This window comes from Protopterus annectens, chromosome 1.part0, assembly GCF_019279795.1.
Source record: "Protopterus annectens isolate FY-2018-M chromosome 1.part0, PAN1.0, whole genome shotgun sequence".
Taxonomy (NCBI): Eukaryota; Metazoa; Chordata; order Ceratodontiformes; family Protopteridae; genus Protopterus; species Protopterus annectens.
Window position 1 is genome coordinate 120,015,032 of NC_056725.1, and position 20,227 is coordinate 120,035,258.

Sequence of the window (20,227 nt, forward strand, 5' to 3'; positions counted from 1 at the left end):
GCTTTTACCCCAGCATAGGCCCTTGGCTATACCCCTGTTCTGGATGTTGTGGAAGATGTGTTTGCAGAGGCTTCACTTAATCCTGATTCTCTGCCTCCTGCTCCTGTTAAACCGGATAGGTATTACAGGGTGCTTGAGGCTCATAAATATCTTTATAAGAGTCCTAGGGCGGACCCAGAAACTGTTAGTCAGGGACCTAAGGGTGTCAAGGCCTCTGTTGTAAAAATCGGTTCCTCCAGATAAAGAGGCCAGAGCTTTGGATAGATGGGGAAAGAAAGTCTATACATCTTCTACCTTAGCTATGAGGGCTTTGAATTGCCAGTTTCATATGTTGAAATATCAAAACTATCTTCTTTCTCAATTGAAGTCTAAAGTGGATGTTCTGGAAGGCATTGAGTGTAAGGAATTACAAGATTTGGTGCATGTTTCTGAACAGGTGGGTAAGCATTCTTTACAATGTGGTTTTGATGCTGTACAGGCCTCGTCTAGGGTGGCTGCCACTGGTTCAGTTCTTCGCAGGCACGCCTGGCTGAGGGATCAGAATTTATCTGACCATGTTAAGACAAGGATTTTGGATGCTCCTTTACAGTCTGATGTGTTGTTTGGTTCACCTGTGGAGTCAGTCTTGAAGAAAATGGAAGACAAGGCTAAGTCTATGCAGGCTGTTAAAGATTTTTGCAAGTTCAGCCTCCAAAGTTTAGTAGGAATTGGCCTGCTAAGGGGTGGGCGTATCCTTCTTATGATTCTCAGTCTAAGGGTAGACCTAGACGTGTTAGGGGCAGAGCTCAGAGCTCTTTCAGGCCTAGAACAGGGTTCACCTGCACAATCTCAAACAGGCCCAATGACCTACCTTTCAGCTGCCAGATCCTTCTTGCCTGGCAGCAAAGGTTGGCACTCTTCAAGGAAAATTGGAATTTGATTACCCAAGACAAATGGGTATTGGATATCATACACCAAGGTTACAAGTTTTATTTCCATACCTTGCCTCCTTTCAAAGGCATGCGGGACGTTCCTCCTCAGCAAAGACTAGCAAATTTCTCTGCTACTTCAAATAAGTACAACCCTCTGCCAGAAGTGGGCCTAGGATTTTATTCCGCCTGTTCCTAGTACCAAAGAAAGGGAACACGTGGAGACCAATTTTGGATTTATCTGTCCTCAACACATATCTGGACATTCCCAAGTTCAAAATGTTGACGTTACAACAGCTTTTACCTCTGCTGGGCAAAGATCACTGGATGGTGACTCTGGATCTCAAGGAGGCTTACCTTCATGTTCCTGTCAGGCTCAGTTGCAGGAAGTATCTGCATTTTCGGGCTGAGACTTCTCCTCTGCATTGCCCTTTGGCTTATCTACTGCGCCCAGAGTGTTCACGAAGGTTCTGGCTCCAGTGATAGCTTTCTTCAGGCTAAGAGGAATACAAATCTATCCTTATTTGGACGATTGCCTGATTCTGGCCCAAGGAAAGGACAAACTTCTTCATCATTTACAGTATGTGATAGCAGTGTTAAGATGCCTGGGGTATTCTGTGAGCGAAATAAAGTCCAGTCTAGTACCCTCTCAGGACATGTGCTTTCTGGGTGTGAGACTGAATACAGCATCCCAGATGGCCTTTTGACCCGGACAAACAAAAGAATCTTTCTCTTTACTTCCATCAATTGTCTCGTCAGTCCAGGCTGACTGCAAGGACAGTCCTTCAAGCCTTGGGGTTCATGGCATCTTGTATTCTGGTACTTCCCAATGCCAAACTGCATATGAGGAAGCTACAATGGTATCTCAAAAATGTATGGACACAGCACTGCCAAGATATGGACACTGTCATTCAGATAATACCTTGCATTCAAAGGAATTTTTGTGGTGGGCTCAGGAATGTCACCTAAACAAGGGACTCTCTGTGACCGGCCAGAGTCAGATTCTAATGACAGATGCCTCAGACAAAGCTTGGGAGCTCATCTAAATGGAAAATGGGTACAAGACACGTGGCCTGCCAGACTTCAACATCTACATATCAACTTGAAGGAGATGTTAGCAGTCCAATTGCATTAATAGCTTTCAAGGATTTACTTCTTCCAGGGCAGGTGTTGGTTCTAACAGACAACACAACTGTCATGTGGTACATCAACAAGCAAGGGGAACATTCTTATCCTCTGTGCAGACAAGCAATGATTTTGTGGGAGACTGCTCTCAGTTTACAGCTAAATCTTCAGGCAAGGTTTCTGCCAGGAGCACAGAACTCCTTAGCGGATGTGTTGAGCAGACAAATTATGGATCCCCACGAGTGGAAATTGGATCCTCATGTATTTCAGAAATTGACAGTGTTATGGGGAACTCCAGACATAGATCTGTTCGCTTCTCCACTAAACTACCAGCTGCCAAAGTTTTGCACAAAAAGGTTTCATCCCACAGCCTGGAAAGTGGATGCTCTCTCATTCAATTGGAGCAATCTTCATGTGTATGCCTTTCCACCTTTGCCTCTCCTCCCAAAGGTACTCCTGAAGGTCAGACAGGACAAGCCAAACATGATTTTAATAGCTCCAGATTGTCCTCGACAGCACTGGCACCCATTACTGAGAAGTCTGCCTCCTTGGCCTTTACCTTCGATTCCTCACCTGCTGTCTCAGGAGAACAGTCATTTACTCAATGTCAAACTTCACTCTCTACATCTAACAGCCTGGCATATTCTGTTTTAAACCCTGGAGGGTCTCAGCTTCCACAACAAGTTTTGAATGTTATTTTGGAGGCCAGAAGGCCTAGTACAAGGAAAGTGTACGCAGATAAATGGAGGAGATTTTTATTTTGGTGTACAGCAAAGGACTTTGATGTTTCTAAGCCTAATTTAAGTGTGGCTCTTCAATACCTTACTGAGTTACTGGACAAAGGTTTGTCCTTCTCCTCTATTAAGGTTCATGCTGCAGCAATTTCTGCTCACTATGACTGTGACCCACCATTGTTTTCTCATCCTTTGCTTAAGCAATTCCTTAGAGGGGCAAAGAATATAAGACCCCCACGTAGAGCTTCTACTCCTGCTTGGGATCTCAATTTTGTGTTGGAGAAACTCACTGTACAACCTTTTGAGCCTACAGCTTCTGCCGAGTTGAAATATTTATCATGGAAGACTGCTTTTTTGTTGGCCATTACCTCTGCGAGAAGGGTTTCTGAATTACAGGCCCTTATGGCGGTTGAGCCTTTCTTAATTTTCCATAAGGATAGGGTATCTTTGCGTACTAATCCTTCCTTTATGCCTAAAGTGGTTTCTAGTGTGGCTTTAAACCAAACTATTAATTTGCCTACTTTTTATGCAAACCCCAAAATAAAGGGAAAAGATTTTACACACTTTGGATATACACAGGCAATTGCGATATTATTTGAGCAGAACTAAAGGGTTCAGGCAGTCTCAGCAGTTATTTGTTTCTTTTGCTTTGGGTTCTCAGGGCAAACCTGTTTCAAAACAAACTATTTCTAAGTGGATTGTTTTTTGTATTGCTTTCTGTTATTCCCATCATGGTAAAGAGGTTCCAGCTGGGATTAGGCCTCATTCCACTAGGGCTACTGCCACTTCTACAGCTTTTTAAGGGGTGGCTACTAAAGATATTTTGGAGGCAGCTACTTGGAGTTCAGTGCATACTTTCTCTAAGCATTACCACCTTCCACTTTACTCTAAATCTAGGGCTGGTTTTGCCACTGCAATTTTACAGGGCATTTTGGCAGCTCCTAATGCTTTATAGTTTTGCCATCCTCCCTTACCTCTGCTTTGGGATTCTACCCATATGTAAGGACTGCAGCAATGTGAGATGAAGAACATAGTACAGTTTTGTACCTACCATAAATGTAGATGTTGAAGATCTACATTGCTGCAGCTCCCTCCTTCCCTCTGTAGTTAGAGGCGGTGGTGTAGTTTGGGTTGTGAATATTGTAAATATTGTAAATATGATTAGTGCAGGGGTGGTTGGTTGTTTTTTGCTGTCTTTTGGTTTTGGCCTTTCTTTTTAGGGCCTTCTGACATCTGGGGCAAGAAAAGACTGAGGATATGACGTCGGTCATGCGCATTTGTACCCTGACGTCCTGATGTCAGTCTTAAGCGCCTTGACCGACGTCAGCCTAATACTTTTGTATTCGGGCCGACCGAGGACAGCGGACTACCCATATGTAAGGACTGCAGCAATGTAGATCTTCGAACATCTACATTTATGGTAGGTACAAAACTGTACTTTATGGACTTCCTGACAGGTGATTTGTCATTCCGTCAAGTGTAGTTATGATGCAGCTGATGTCTCTTCTAGGGCTGCTGCTTTTGGTTCAGTGATGAAGATTTATTCTTAGCTTCGACTTCAGCCATTGCCTGATGATATCAAGGCTAAGTTGATGGATGCCCCTCTTGATGATAAACACTTATTTGATTATTTAAGTCCCTTCAGGATAAGGGGAAGGCCTTACAGGAACTCAAACATGTTTGTCTCTCCTGTTCCTAAATTTAAGAGGAACTACTCCAGTAAACTTGTCTTCATTTGCAGGCAATCTCATCATCCTCCTAAGGGCAAAAAGAGTGGCAAGCAAGCTCCTTCTGCTAAGGCTACTCAGAATTCAGGAACACTGAAGTCTTCCTTTCCAGGTAAACCAGGTGCTATCTGACTATCCGTCTCTTCCCAGCCACATTCCTGTTTCTCTTCACCTTTTTTCTCTTCCTGTTTGACTTCAGATTACTCAGGATTCATGAGTTCTGTCCATTATTTGCCAGAGGTATTTCATGCCATGGAAATCCCATCCCCCTGGCATGGGCATTCCTCAGCCTCCATGAGAACAACAACTCTTTTTCCCCAGAAGTGCTTCAATACCTTTTGACTCAGGGTACTGTTCAAGAGGTGCCTGTGTCCCAAAGGGAGGGGGGGATTTACTCCAGGATGTTTCTAATACCCAGGAAAAGAGGGTACTTGGAGACTTTGTTGAGTCATCTCAACACTTTTCTGAAGGTGCCCACTTTTTGAGTGTTGTCCCTTCAGACTCTGTTCACTCTTTTGCTTCCTCAGGCTTACTTGGTGTCTTTGGATTTTAAGGATGCCTATCTCCATATTCCTATCCATCCCCTTTTCAGGATTTCAGCATTTGCTGTCTGGCCTTTCTACTGCTCCAAGGGTATTCACCAAATGCCTTGCTCTTGTAATTGCTTTTTACAGGCTTCAGGGGATCCAAGTATTTCCTTACTTTGGCGACCTGTTAATTCAGGTATTCTCTCCAGAAATCCTGTTGCAACATCTTCATTTTGCCATTTTCCTTCTTCAGAGCCTGGGGTTCACAATAAATATCAAAATGTCTTCTCTGACTCCTTCTCAGGATCATGATTTTCTGTGCTGCAGGATTCAGATCGTGCCTCTGCTGGCATCTCTACCTCCTCCCAAGGCTTTAATTCTCATTTTCTTCTTTCAGAAATCATCTTCTGGTCTCCATTACAGCCAGGGAGTTCTTGAGAGTTCTGGGTTTCATGGCATCTACCATCCCTATGCTTCCTCTGGCCAAACTCCACATGAGGAAGTTTCAGTGGTTCCTGAAGTCAGTTTGGCTTCAACATGCACATCCTCTAGACTTTTTGTAGTTAGTCTTCTTTCTTGTCTCGAGGGAACTTCACTGGTGGATCCAGCAGTTGTCTCCAAGTCCAGGGCTCCCTTTACATCCTCTTTTCCTCTAAGGAACTGTTAACATATGCTTCAGATGTGGGATGGGGAGCAGATTTTGGCTCCCTAAAGGTACAGGTGGTGTGGTCGCCTCTTCAACAGAAGGAGCACATCAGTGTCAGAGATGAGATCTCTTCTGCTGACTTTTCAGGCTTTTCATCCTCTTTTATCCCCAGGACCTCTCAAGGTGTTTATACACAATACCACAGTTATGTGGTATATCAACAAGCAGGATGTTACCTTCTTTGCCAGTTGGCACTCCTGGCATGGTATCTTACTGTTCAGTATCAAGTGACTCTTAAGGCAGTTTACATTCCCTCAGGTCAACACACTGCGCCAGATGCTGTGAGCAGGTCCTTAACTCAATCCCATGGATGGATGCTTCACTGGGATGTGTTTCTGGACATTGTCCACCATTGGGGTATTCCTCAAGTAGATCTATTTGCCTCACCTCTGAACAGACAACTTTCTCTATTTTGTGCCCGAGTCCCAGGTCCTGTGGTATGGAAAGTGGACGTCCTCTCTTCTTTGGAAGGGGATGTTTCTTTATGCATTCCCTCCCCTTCCCCCTCTTTCTGAAAGTCCTGTTCAAAATTCAGCAGGATGCTCCCAAAATCTTGTTGGTGATTCCCTTTTGGCTGAGACAGCATCTGTTCCCTCTTCGTAGCTAAGGGCAGTCATCACAAGTTACCTTTTGGGGTAGACCTACTGACACAAGACAAGGGGTCACTCCTCAGTCGCCACCTGTCCACTCTTCAGCTGATACTGTGGGTGATAGGATTTTGATTCCACATACACACCTTTTTTTCTGAGGACATGCTTACAGTCTTGCAAGAGACTGGGAAATCTTATACTAGGAAGTCCTACTTCTGTAAATGGAAGAAGTTTTATCTTTGGTGCCTCTCTTGTAACCTGGATCCACTTACTGTGGATGTTCCTCTCGATCTTTCTTATTTGTGTGAATTGCTCAGTGCTGGTTTGGCCTGTTCTTCTGTTTTGGCCCAGCTTATCAGCTGTCTGTCTGTCTTTATAGATTTGAAGCTAAACAATTCCTTAAAGGCATTCTTCATATTAGACCTGCCAGGATGCCTGTTCTACTCCTTGTGATCTTAGTTTTGTTTTGGAGAAGTTGACTGTGTCTCCATTTGAGTCTACTGCTTCAGCTTCCTTGCAACATTGCTCTTGGAAGACTGTTCCTTTGTTGGAACTTACTTCTGCCTGACAGGTGTCTGAGCTTCAAGCCCTTATGGCTTGTCCTCCTTTTTTGGTATTTTATAATTATTGAATATTATTCCTTATTGCATACAAATTCTTCTTTTATGCCCAAGGTGGTTAAATGAGTTGTTTATTCATTTGCCTAAATTTTCCCCTCTTCTCAAACTGCCAGTGAGAGGGTGCTACATACTTTGGATGTGCACAGACAACTCAGATTTTATTTGGATAAGAGTAAGTCTATTAGGAAATCTGATCAGTTGTTTTCTTTTCCTCCTAGGTCTAACTGTATCCAAGCAAACTATTTATGTTTGGATCTCAAAGGCCATTTCATTTTGTTATACTTTTCATGGTAAGAGCATTCATTCTCTGTAAAGGCTCATTCTACTAGAGTCGTGGCTTCTTCTGATGCTTTTTTCAAGGGATTAGCTACTAACTCTATTATTGAAGCAGCTGCCTGATCTTCTGTGCATACTTTTACTAAGCACTACAAACTGGATGGAATCTGCAGAGCTAGAGCTGGTTTTGCTAGGGCCGTCCTTCAGGGCTTCCTAGAGGGTTCTGATGGTCCTTCCTTGTCCCAAGTTTCTTCTTGAGCTTTGCCATTTTTTTATAAATGTTTCAAAAAGTGCTCATCAGTTTTTCTATACGAGGGAAAATAAATGAAATTAATCAATACTAACCAACATGAGTAAGTGTTCAACATTTACTGATGCGGTCTAATTTTATGATGTCAGTGAAACTTTGTACAGTAGCATCAGTGCTGGAGTAGTCTGTTTGCACATAGCAAAAGCCTTCAGTATCCCACACATGGTGTTAATCAACTCTCTGATCACCCAAAATGTTAAGCCACATATTCATTGTGTAAAAAGTTGTCTGTATAACTGGAAAAACTGTGTTAAGTTGAATATAGCAATAACCGACGCCTGGGTGTGGGTAATGCTGGATTTACCCACGGTTGGTGTGGTTTGGTCACGAGGGCGAAGCCCAAGTGGCCAAACAAAGCCAACCATGGGTAAATCCAGCATTACCCACACCCAGAAGTGGGTTATTGCTATTATACAATGACATTATTTAAGAAAGAAAATTATTACTTTTCTTAAATAATGGCATTGTATAATGCCTCCTTGCTGCCCTTCCACAGCTGTCTGGTATTCTGTGGCAGTTCTGATGTACTGCGCATGCGTATGCCTACACAGTACATCAGAGCTGTGGGCAAAAGCAACGGAGAAAGCAAGATCTCCATTGCTTTTTGCAAACTGTTTCGCTATGTTAAATGGGTTTAACGTAGCGAGACAGCTTTAAAAAAAGCAACGGAGAATCTCCGTTGCTTTTTTTAAAGCTGTCTCGCTATGTTAAACTCTTTTAACATAGCGAGACAGTGTGAAGCAATGGAGATCTTGCGTTCTCCGTTGCTGTAAAAAAAGAGTTATAGTAATGGAAAAAGTTCGGGCGACCGGACCTTTTTCCATTACTATAACTCTGGTTTACAGCGTGCACGCTGACCAATCAGCATGCACGTTGTTGAATATTAATGGAGGGTCATTGTATAATGGTCATTCTTTCAGTTAGTCAGGAATTGGTTCTGGTGTCCCCATTTGGCCTATTTCTTTTCAGTTTTGTATTTTCTTTTCTACCTAATAACAGGATTTTCTGGGAGTCCAGATATGCAAACAGTAAAAAAGGTGTTTTTTTTTTTTTTTTTTTTTTAAGTAGTGTCACTGACTAAATTAATTTCAACTCCTGTGCCCAGGAAATATGTGCATAAATGGTTGCATATATAAAAAACAAAACATGTCTACAAATTCAGTGCAAGTACAAATATTAATGAGATTTTTGAGTATAATGACTTTGGTATCTGCATGACAGGCTGGATCTTAAGATTTTAACAACGGCTCTTATGCAGTCAGGCAATGCAAGTTATGGGACTATTGTTAAAAAAATGATAAACATGATGGTGCTAAATTAGGGAATTATTTACAACCTATCCAAGATCAATTATTGAATATTATTCCTTATTTTGTTCATATTCCAAGGGAGATATAACATTACTGAAAAATATTCAAAGTAAGGTCACCATACTTATGAAAGAAACATTTTTTAATGAGCATTTGAAGAGGCTTATGTTATATTCCATAATTTGTTTTAGTCGAAGGTTATTTCTGTCATATCATGCACTGCATGTTGAAGAATGAAGGTTTTTGTTAAACATCGAAATGTTACCATCTTGTAAATCATGAAATGATAAAAGATTATATATTCTTGATTCCAAAATGAAAACTGCTACCTGGGCCAAATTTGTTGGTGAAATCTTGGAACAGCTACCACTAAATATAAGATGCTTTGCTAAACTTGATGCATTTAAGAAGTCATTAGACTCTTGGTGTGAAGCAGTATATATACCTATTAATGGTCTTTGACCTTAAAGCAATACAACCCAAGTATGAATTTAGATGCAGAGGTTGGAAAGTAATTTTGTTAAATCACAAATAGCAGGTTTTATAATCGAGGCCAGAAGAAAAATGGCAGATAAAAGAGAAATAAGCAGAACATGAAAGGCAGTATTAGATTTGAAAAATACAGTACAGTATAAAGACAAAAAGAGGAAGGAGCGGCATTTAAAGATATTACAGATCAGTGGAGGAAAATGATTGTAGGTGTGCAACTAAATCATCAAAAGTTAAGAATTTTTTGTATGGAAGTGTTTGTAGAAATATGTTTATACTTCCGTGAAACTTGAAAGCCTGTTCCCACAGACGAGTCATATACTGATCTGATTATTCATAAAGGAGTTCTTGGGAGGCTATATTTTGAGTGTGCACGGAGTTGCTTCAGTAGAAAATTCCTTTAATAATATGCTAATTTTTGTATTTATACTAAGGTTAAATTCTCTTCTAAAGATGTTTTTGTTGAGTTAGTTTAAATTTATATTACTTAAGAGGTGAAGGCTTTGCTATTTCTAGTGTTGATAGAAAGCTGTAAGTGGAAAATGGAAAATCAGAAACGTACCATCAATAAGAGAGGCAAAAGAGAGGATTACAGAGATTAAAATTTTGAAAAAGAAAACTATTTGAAACCAGAAACAGCACTCTGTATTCAAAAAAAAAAGGGCTATATGAGATGCCATAATGGAAATTGAGCTTGAAGTGGATATGGACACCAGAGTACCTGACATATATATCTATTAAATAAAGTAGACTCCACTATAATGCTTGAAGTACCTGGTCCACATTTTAAGATTTGTAAATTAATAAAACTCTATTTATTGACATTTGATTACTGGGAAAGTCCAACTGTGTAGGAACTCATTTTCCGTCTTTAGAAATTATACAAAAAATAGCTACAGTTTAAATAATTGCACCAAATCAAACACAATATGAAAACTTTGGTTAATGTCCATCCATTCACAACCTCTTTTCCCGTTTTTGACATGGGGTCATGGCATCATTTCAACAGTGACAGTCATGTACAGCCAAGGGGTTCACGCTGCCGGGTGGCTGACGGTGACTTTATAGAGAAATTTTAGACATTTTATAGAGAAATTAAAGGTAAGTTAGTTTAATACTTCATATTGCAATTACTCTTTTAAGCAGGCTTATGTTTAGAGGGAGAACTGGGGACAGAAATTGATGGAAGTGAGAGAAGAAAAAAGAGTAAGGAGATGTAAGTTATAAATAGGTATTCACATATAGGAATATAGTTTATAATGGTTTTGAGCAAGAACAAAGCCAGCTTTTGGCTAGGAAGTATTTCAGAATGGTTAGAAAGGATGGGGTAGAGGGTATTGACCTGATGGATATAGATAAGGAGTTCCAGGCCTTAGCAACATGGTAAGAATACAGACAATGCCCAGCAGATTTGATGATTATGATAACTAATTAACTTCTGAACTCAGTTGTAAATAGTTAATTTGTGTGGTAAACTGTTTTTGTTTAATGAGCAGTGTTAAACATGGGATTAAGGTTGGATAGAATAGTTGTATTGTGATGTTAGATTCACATGCTTAACAATGGCAACTTAATGAGAATTGTGTGTCCGATAACCAGCTCTTATATGGGGCTAGTTTAGTAGTATTGTATAAATGTATAATTATAAAATGGTTATGTCAGCAGTCAAGGACACCATGCATGTGGATTTCGCAGTATATCAAATTTGTACCAAGCTTAATTGAGGTGGGCTATCAGCTACAACTCTGAGCTGAGATACCAGACAGCTAGCGGCTTCTGAGTTTCCCAAAAACCATATGTTACCCGTTTTTTTTTTTTTTTTGCTTTTTTATACTATTTACTGCACTTTTTATTGTCTGCCACCTACTTTTATACTGTATTTGTTTACTTTGTACTAAATTACAGTATTACGCTGCAATTGCCTGCTACACTGTACCTGTAGAATCAAATTTTATTGCTGTTTTCACTGTTTAGCAAGCTTTTTTTTTGTTGTTTCTACTCTTTTAAGTATTTACTGGTATTTTGTTCTGTTCTGCCTTCTCTGGTTTTCCCACCACGTAGTACATAATTAACTGATCTGTTAACTGTTTAAATAATTTTTTAGAGCATTCTAGCTGATTTCCTACTGTTGTAAACGTTTCTTTCAATGTCTTAGTGCTATTTTTGTGCTGTGTTAAATATTCTCTAGTGTTTCCCACTAACACTAGAGTAGCTAGTAGCAGTAGCATAGTCTAGATCCAGGTCTGGTGCTTCTGGAACTGTTTGTAGTGGTTTGTTTGTTCTAATCATGTTTTCCAGGCCATCTTAGATTTTAAGGGGCTTATCTGCACTTTTGTGAGAGAATTGTTTGATTGGCATCCTCATTCATCCTTTTGAATTTTGTTAAGAGTAATTTTTTCAAGTTTTAGCTTCTGGTATATTTAGGCCCTGTATCTGAGCTGCTTGTTTGCCAATCAAGCAACTGCTGAGCAATTGTGCGCCAAAGCTGGACAGTTAAATTTAACAAATTTTCCCTTAAAACTCAGGCAGAAATATCCATTCACCGAGCTCTTCCGTGATCGTTTCTGAAAAGCCACCCCTAGTGACAACAGGCTTCAACCTGTGGTGGTGGTGGTGGTGTTTCAATGTATGTTAGAGATAAATTCACTTCATGTTTAGTTAGCCTGGACAACTTCATGGAATTACTCCAGGTATAGGTTACTGTGGGTAAGACCCCCATTCAAGTCCTAGCCAGTTATAGATCCCCCTCTGTGGGTCACAACACCCATGAAGCCTACTTAACCAAACTGAAGACAATCCAAATTTTACCAAACAGACTGATTATGGGGGATTTTAATTATCCCATCATCAACTGAAAAGCCTACTCTAGCCCAAACACGCCAGCATAAAAGTTCCTTGACTTAATGAATTCAAATGACGTGGAATTAATTGGTTATGGGGGATTTCAGTTATCCCACCATCAACTGGAAAGCCTACTCTAGCCCAAACTCACCAGCATAAAAGTTCCTTGACTTAATTAATTCAAATGACCTGGAGCGAATTGTCCATACCCCAATAAGAGGAACAAACATTCTAGATCTGGTCCTAACCAACATGTTAAACGGATGCACTGATGCAACTGTTGGATCCTCATTAGTTAAAACAGACCACAAATCCGTTACCTTCAAACTGACACAAACACCAGAACTCACAAAGGGTGTGAAATTGGACTAAAAGACTTCAAGGCAAATTATACCCTTCTAGGTTAAGGTATAAATGCATTCCAAGCCCCACACCAAGCTGAAAGTGTTAACTACAACGAAGCTTAGACTAAAGCCCTGTACAATCACTTGCATAACTGTATAAACTCTGCTGTACCAGGCAGAATCAAAGCCAGAGCTCCAAGTAAAATCAAGCTGCCATGGTAGACTTCCAGCATCAACAAACTCTACAATAAACACAAAATGTTGCCGTCCAAGAAAACAAAGACAAGGACCCAACAATGGAAAAGCACCCTCCTCAACCTTAACAGGCAGATAAGAGATTTTGACAAATCCTTCTTCAAGAGCTCCTTTGAGAAAAACCTATCAAGTACTGCCAGGGATAACCATAAGGCCTTTTACAGCTATGTACATAACCTAAAGGGTAGGACCCAAGCATGTGCAGAACTGGTGGCCACTGGTATCACACACACACTGACCCCACAGAGATAGCGAACCTGCTAACAGATAGGTTTGGTGAAAATGTCACTCTTTTATCCCCCTCCTAACTTGCAGCAAACCCTCCCCCCTAACATATGTGAAGAGCAGGTCCTCAAAGCCCTGTCCAAGGAAAAGAACACAGCCTGTATGGGATCAGATGACATCCCACGCTGTCTTCTAAACAGGTTAAAACATGAACTTAGCATCACCACTAAGTACCCTTTTCAGTCATAGCCTAACCACAGGCTTTGTTCCTGCGGAATGGAGAACAGCTACAGTTATTCCCCTCTAAAAGGTGGCCTAGCAACAGACGCAGGGAATTACAGACATGTAAGCCTGTCCATCCTCATCTGTAAAACCATGGAAAGTATCATTTTTGACCTCATAAATAAAGACATAAGTGGCTTCCAAACCCTGGATCCTGCCCAATTCAACTTTATAAAGGGCAGATCCTGCCTGTTAAATCTGGTGAATTTCTTTGAAAGTGGGACCAAGGCCTTTGATGAAGGTAAATCTGTGCACAAAGCATACCTTGACTTGGCAAAGGCTTTCAATGCAGCCCACATTCAGGCATTATCGATTAAACTTGGCAAACTGAATGTAAACCTATTCCTTGTAAGATGGGTTACCAACTGTCTCACAAACTGGACTCACACTACCAAAAGTGGGTGAGTCCAAATCAACCAGCAGACCTTTTACAAGCGTGGTTCCACAGGGGACATTGCTGGGCCCCCTACTGTTTGGTATGTAGTGCTGTGGCTGACCAAGTTTGTAGATGACTGCAAACTAGCTGCAGTCATTGAATCCCCAAATGATGTCTGTATACTCAAGGAAGGTCTCGCACAGACCATCAACTGGTGTATTACTCCCCGTCTCAAGCTGAATGCAAAGAAATGCATCATCGTTCCCTTTGCCACAAACAGTGTCCCTTCACACTATCAAATCAATAAAAATACCCTAAGTACCCATGAAGTGGTAAGGGACCTGGGATCACAGGTTGACTGCAGCTTTTGACCACCACATGTCTGCTGTTGTAAGGAAAGCTTTCCACATAGTTCACTTGATTAGTAAAGGCATTGTCTCAAGAGCAAAAGAAGTTATAACCCCCCCATACTCTGCACTTATCCTGCCTGTGTATGAGTATAACACCCCATTCAGTATGTACCGTACTAAGCACCTGCAGCAATTAGAGAGATCTCAGAGGTTTCTAACAAAGATGATCAAGGGCCTCCAGCATGTGCTTTACACAGACCAACTAAAATCCCTGTCACTATACTCCATGTTGTATAGACTTCTTAGGGAAGGCTTGTGCCTGACCTACAGAGCAACCAAAGACCCAAACTTAATGAACATACTGCACATATTCAAATGGGTCTAGGGCTACCTGTTTCAGGGACTTAAATATAGCCTGTGACTTAAATGGGACATGCTGGATGCACAGATTTATCTCTCAGCGACTGCCACGTCTTTGGAACAGGCTGCCAATTCATGTGAAACAGAGCACCTCTATGACACTGTTCACAAGAAACCTAGTTGAGTGGATGAGGCACAGTAAATTCTTACTAGGATAGCACCCACAACCCCTCCTGGACATGGGCACTCGTCATTAAATGTAATCTTGGGCATTGACTAGTACTGCTACAGTATTACATTGGGTTGAAATGGCTAGGCTTAAAATAACCTCCAGGTCGATAGCCTAGTAATTTTCTTTGATCCTATGATAAAGAATTTACTTTACTAATAAGTAAATAAATATGGAAAGTTTTTTTCAGACACCCTTACTATCAGGTTTTGTAGGGACAGTCACTGATTTTATTTTCATGAAAGTTTTCCCATCACATGATACAGTTGGAGCTTCAAGTGGTTCTGATAAACTTTGCCCAGCAGCAAGCCATTACAGCAAGACAGTTTCTGAGAGCTTTGGTGCGTGTTTTCTTGCATTATCATGGTATTTCATGTAAGACTTCATATGATGACAACTTGTAAATTGGTTGAATTAAGCTGAGGTCCACTAGACAGGGTGGCTTGTTGTACTTCATTATATAATGAATAAATGCTCATTATGTGCATATGACAAGTTTGTCCATAGTATTAACACTTCCCCCTCTACAGTCTAGTGTTTGACAACAGATTCTTCAGATTATGCCTAGGGAATCCACTTCAACAGTTTAACAGTACAGGGCAGCCTGTCTCGGTAAGAATTATGTCTTCACATTAGTTGTAAAGAGCTGTGCTTGCCTTTCAGGACAATTTTTCAGCCAAGACCTCTACAAGTCTGCTCTGTAGTAATGTGGTACATAGCTAATAACGAAGCAGACCTCCCCAACTGTAGAAAAGGTTAAATCCAACAAATCTCCACTACAACAAGCGAAAGGTACAAACTGTACCCACTAGAAATAAAATTAAAAATGTTAATGAACTAAAGAGTACGCAGTTTCATCTTCATAATACTAGAGACTTCATCAGAAGGAGGCAGTCAGCAACTGGAAGACTGCATTTTAAATAATTCTTCCATATTTCAACAGCTTATGTTTCAGATTTACAAAATCATACAGCAGATGCCCTGAGGCAGAAAGGCAGCTCTGAGTGGATCCATGGATTTTTGCAAGAAGTTGTAGAAACTTGGGTTTATTTCAAGATCTATTTTCTATGTGCATTCCCTTCAGGTGCTAGGAACCTGGCTGTTCAGCTGGCATTTGAAGTATATTTACTCAGTACGTTGTTCTGCCATGTTTGTCATTGCAGTATGTGAATGGGCTGGAACTTCATAGTGTGTGCAACTGCAGCATCTCTGATATTGAGGAACATATACAGGAGATTGCTCCTTGCTGCAAGGTGGTGTAACTAGTGAAATAGTGACAATATTAAATTAAGAGGGTGACGGCAAAGTACCCTACCTAGGGGTACAGGGGCAGACCTGCAAATATGTTTTATGAAGTTTTGTTGTGTAGCATTTGCACAGATATGTCTTAACATCTAAACCACATACTCAATATGATGTGTAGTTGAGAAAGTTCTGTTGTTCAGTCGTTGCCATGCATTTGTGTTTAGAGGAGTAATGATGTAACAGGAAAGCATCGCAGCAGTCAGGGCAAGAATGTTAGATTTCTCATTGTGCACTGCACAGTTTGGAAAATGTACGTTTTCTTCTCCAAATGAACTTGAATCGTAATGTATTCCTTTGATTCAGAAACCTGCTAATATTCAAGCAAGATAAGTCTAGTCTTAATGTGATAACTTTTTTTAGGCAAGGTAGTCAAGTCATAACTTTCACTGCTAAAATTCCTGATTACTCACCCACCATTACTATAAGCACCACACAAATCCTTAGTGACATAATGTACGTATTACATTCGAATGTAAAAAGTCTGAGTCTCTACCAGTAAAGTAGAATTTGGCTCCTTAACAGTAACAAGTTTTCTTTGTAAGTGATGTACATGTCAGAGGCTGAGAGACTTCATACAAGGAAACTTACTTTCAGAAGTGGAAGGGGTATCACAAGGTCTTAATCCTTTATATTGTCCTATCCCAAGATTTTTGGATTGTCTGTGTCATTTATTTTGTTCCATTTTAGGTATTCATCCATTAAGGTGCACAGATCAGTAATGGCTCTCTCTCCAACATGTCCCGTTTATGTTGCAAATGAGGTTTAGGTCCGTAGATCAGATAATTCTAATATTTGTTTTGTGGATGTGCAACAGGTCATGCAGAGTAGGATCCAAAGATTTCAGCAGTCTGTAGGAGGCAGAGTACCTGAATAATGCTTTGAGGCAGTCTGGGTAGGACATGTAGTTTAGACCATGTATTCATTTGTGAAGAACCTCTGAATGTTTTTCTGTTGTTGTATATGCCTGCTCAGGTACATGCCAAAAGAGGTGGTGTACTCAGTGATTGTTCCGTTGTACTCTGCCCGTATCAGACCAATGACATCCTTGGACCTAGAATGCCGTACCTTTGCTTCACATCCGTCTGTTAAGGCCTTCCTTAAAGAAATTGTATGCTTGAGATTTCCAAAACGCTTCCCCTTCATGGGATTTTTCACTTGACTTTTATCACCTGTTGAGCTTACAGAGCCAGTGGAGTTTAAATAAATTTGTATATATTATGAATTTTTCTTTTTGCTAAAAATGTTTTACTGTATGTATCATAAATGTTTTATACTTTACTACTATCATTACTGGTATTATTAATATGTGGAGCTTTTCTCCCTAGACCTCCACTGAAAAAGGGCTATCAGCTCAGACGAAGTAACCCGGTCAACAAATGTAAAATAAAACAAAATAAATTTCCTGAGAAGTATTTTTCCTAGTTGCTGATGCACTTGGCATAAGAGTTTCTTAGTTACAGGCCCTCACTTGTTAACCATGGTACTTAGTTTTCTGAGTGTCACTCAGGACTAATCCATTTGTTACTATTATAACTCAAGTGGTACTGGTAGTGTCTGATAACCTGCCACCACATTATATACACTGCCAAAAAGGTACAAAACAGCAGTTACTTCAGCTGGGTGTGCCCAGTTATCTCAAATGTTCTTCCGTGAGAACTAAAGAAGTCTGATCAAATGCTCATACATAAAAGGGGAAAGAAAGGAATGCCTACCAGTCAGTAAAAGGATCCTTTGCTTTCTTAGATGGTTGTTCAGTTTTGCGTTTTGTTAGGACACCATACTTTACACAGTACAATAATACATTACAGTAGGCAGCAGCAACATAGTTCAGCAGTGTTACTGAACAAGACATTTTATAAGCTGCCACATAATCTGCTGCTAGTTTCCTTGGTTATTTTATGATACTAGATACTATTATATGAAAGGGAAGTCAGTGTTATAGTAAAGCTATCCTTTCCCCACCTGCATGTTATGTAGTTACTTGTACTGCTGTGTTTATTTCATAGTTTCTTATTGTCTTGGCTTAGTCACATTGTTTAATTTTTAGGGCAGTACATCTCCAAAATCAGGGGGGGGGGTGATAAAGAGGCTCAAAGAAAAGAATAAGGCTGCAGCCAATGTTGGTTGTATATTTGTGTTCACACATCTACCATGATTCCAAGAATCGATAGCACAGTACAAGTTGAGACCTTCCTAGCAGACAAAATACTGCAGATGAAACTTTGACCAGGATAAAGACACATACAAGGCGGAGGTGTTACAATGACAATACCTCAAAGATCTACTGTTATGGTAAATATTCTTGCATACAGCTATACCTTGTGTACTGGAGCAAGGTTGTAGCAGTGTCTGTGAGGAATGTGCATCTCTGTTTTATGGGCTAGAGGACATGAAATTTGGAAGGCAGTCACCATAGTTTCATTTCCATACTTTTGATGATTTCAATTGTTTCTCATACTATTTATTTTACCTAGCCCGCGGATATTGGCTGGGTTAACATGGAACCATTTTAAGCAATTGTATACGAGTACTACAGACAATATTTTACATCAGAGTTAAAATGCTACTTTGAATTGAGACATGATCTGCAATGACTTTTCTTTTGTAGCCCTCCAATTTCCAGTTTCGATGTATTTAGTGAAGGAAAGTTCAAGAGTTTCTTCGACTCTCAAAAAGCAATCATTCTTATCTGTACATGTATTCAGGATCTAAGTAAAAACGTGGAGAACTTGGACGATGGACAGCTGAAGGAGGAATTTCTGAAATTATTTCAGGTAAAGTTGAAAGGAATGCTAAATTTTTTAAACTAGACTGACATCCAACAAACTGAACTTCTTCCTGAGGGATGTTGTCAAGCATATTATGCCTCAGTGTACTCGTTAGCAAAGAGGTTTAGTCCGGGTTTTACTAAATACTGCTTACCTGTTATTTTGCTAATGGACCACTTCACTGTATTTTTGTTTTCATCTGTACTCACTCACTGCATCTTTCTTGAACCAAGATGCACCCTAACACAGATTTATCAGCCACAGTTCTGTGGGAGAAGAGATTTCCATGTTTAACTGTCTTGTGTAGAAAAGAAAAGTTTACTTTGCTTGTTTTGTTGTTAAGGAATTGCATTTAGATATTTTAAGTAAATCTTAAATAAAAGGTATCTTGGGACATTTGCTTATGATTACGGCATTTTTTCTCAGTGTAGCCCTTGCTTGTTTTCCAGATGTATGGGACATTGCAGGAGGCAGCCTTAATTTCCTTGGATTTCTTTTTCACCTCTCCCATATTCAGTACAATACAGTTTTCTGTGGCTACCAAGCTGATGATGCATATGTATGTACTTCAATTTGGCAGACTTTGATGTCATATGCCATGCATCTGTCTCAACATCCTAGTGCAAGAATTCTGGACAAAGCCAGAAATAATGGGGGGAGGGGGTGTAAAATCAGGGCTGGATTGTAAATACTGCTCTTACTAATTTAGTTTATAAAATCACAGGTTTTGCACCGGCATGCATTTCCTGAAGGATATGAAGCCTAAAACTCAAATGTCTCCTTATTTAATGATGACAATCCACAGCAATTTGGCACATATTTTCTACAGAACAGACCAAAAATATGAGGCAAAAATCTTGACATTCTGTGAAATTCTGGACAGTTGAATGGTATGGTGCCACATTGGGAAGGCTTATCCAGACCCTGCATTCCTCCGTTCTTTTCCTCCACTCTGAGTTCAGGTATCATTCCTAATGCTCATCACAGGAAGGCTCAAGTTGTTTGATGCTTAAAATGCTGAGTCCTTGTTGGCATTCCTGCAGTGCTTTGATCACTAGCCAGGACTTGCACAAATGCTGCATGTACTCTGGTAGAGGAGCAGAACCGCTAGAACTAGCACAAGTGCCAGGACTTTAGGTTGCCTAATCACAGCCGCATTAGAGGCCTTGAGGGCCTGTATTACTGTTATGAAAATGACAACAGTGGAGGGTACTGAGAACGGGGGGAACTGTGATCCTGAGTCATAGATGGAATGGAGGAAGATAAGGGATCCAGCAGTGAGACAGCGGTCAAAGCCTACTCCTCATGCGTGTGCTTATGAGACAGCTTTACTCTTGTTGCAAATTGCTTGTTCCTCCTTGATGTTTTTTTCTCAGTCTGGTACCTATTATTAGCTGATTAGAGCATGATAAGGGCACCTCCTTCAATCACCCAAAGTATCCACACTTATACTGCTACATTTGAGCATTCAAAGCATAAATGGAGCAGACCAAGTCATGTAGCATGATCTTTGTAATCTGCAGGAGAAGGTTCAAAGGTTCACCATAGGAACAGTTCTTCTGTTCCTCTG

General features: G+C 40.4%; 1 protein-coding gene across 1 annotated transcript in view; it reads left to right on the forward strand.

Moving 5' to 3' along the window:
• ARMT1 (acidic residue methyltransferase 1) overlaps positions 1-20,227 on the forward strand; it is a 352,965-nt gene that overhangs the window by 229,466 nt on the left and 103,272 nt on the right. The window contains exon 4 of the mRNA XM_044088624.1: positions 18,498-18,663. Within this exon, the coding sequence (XP_043944559.1) occupies positions 18,498-18,663 (166 nt within the window). The remainder of the gene's footprint in view (positions 1-18,497; positions 18,664-20,227) is intronic.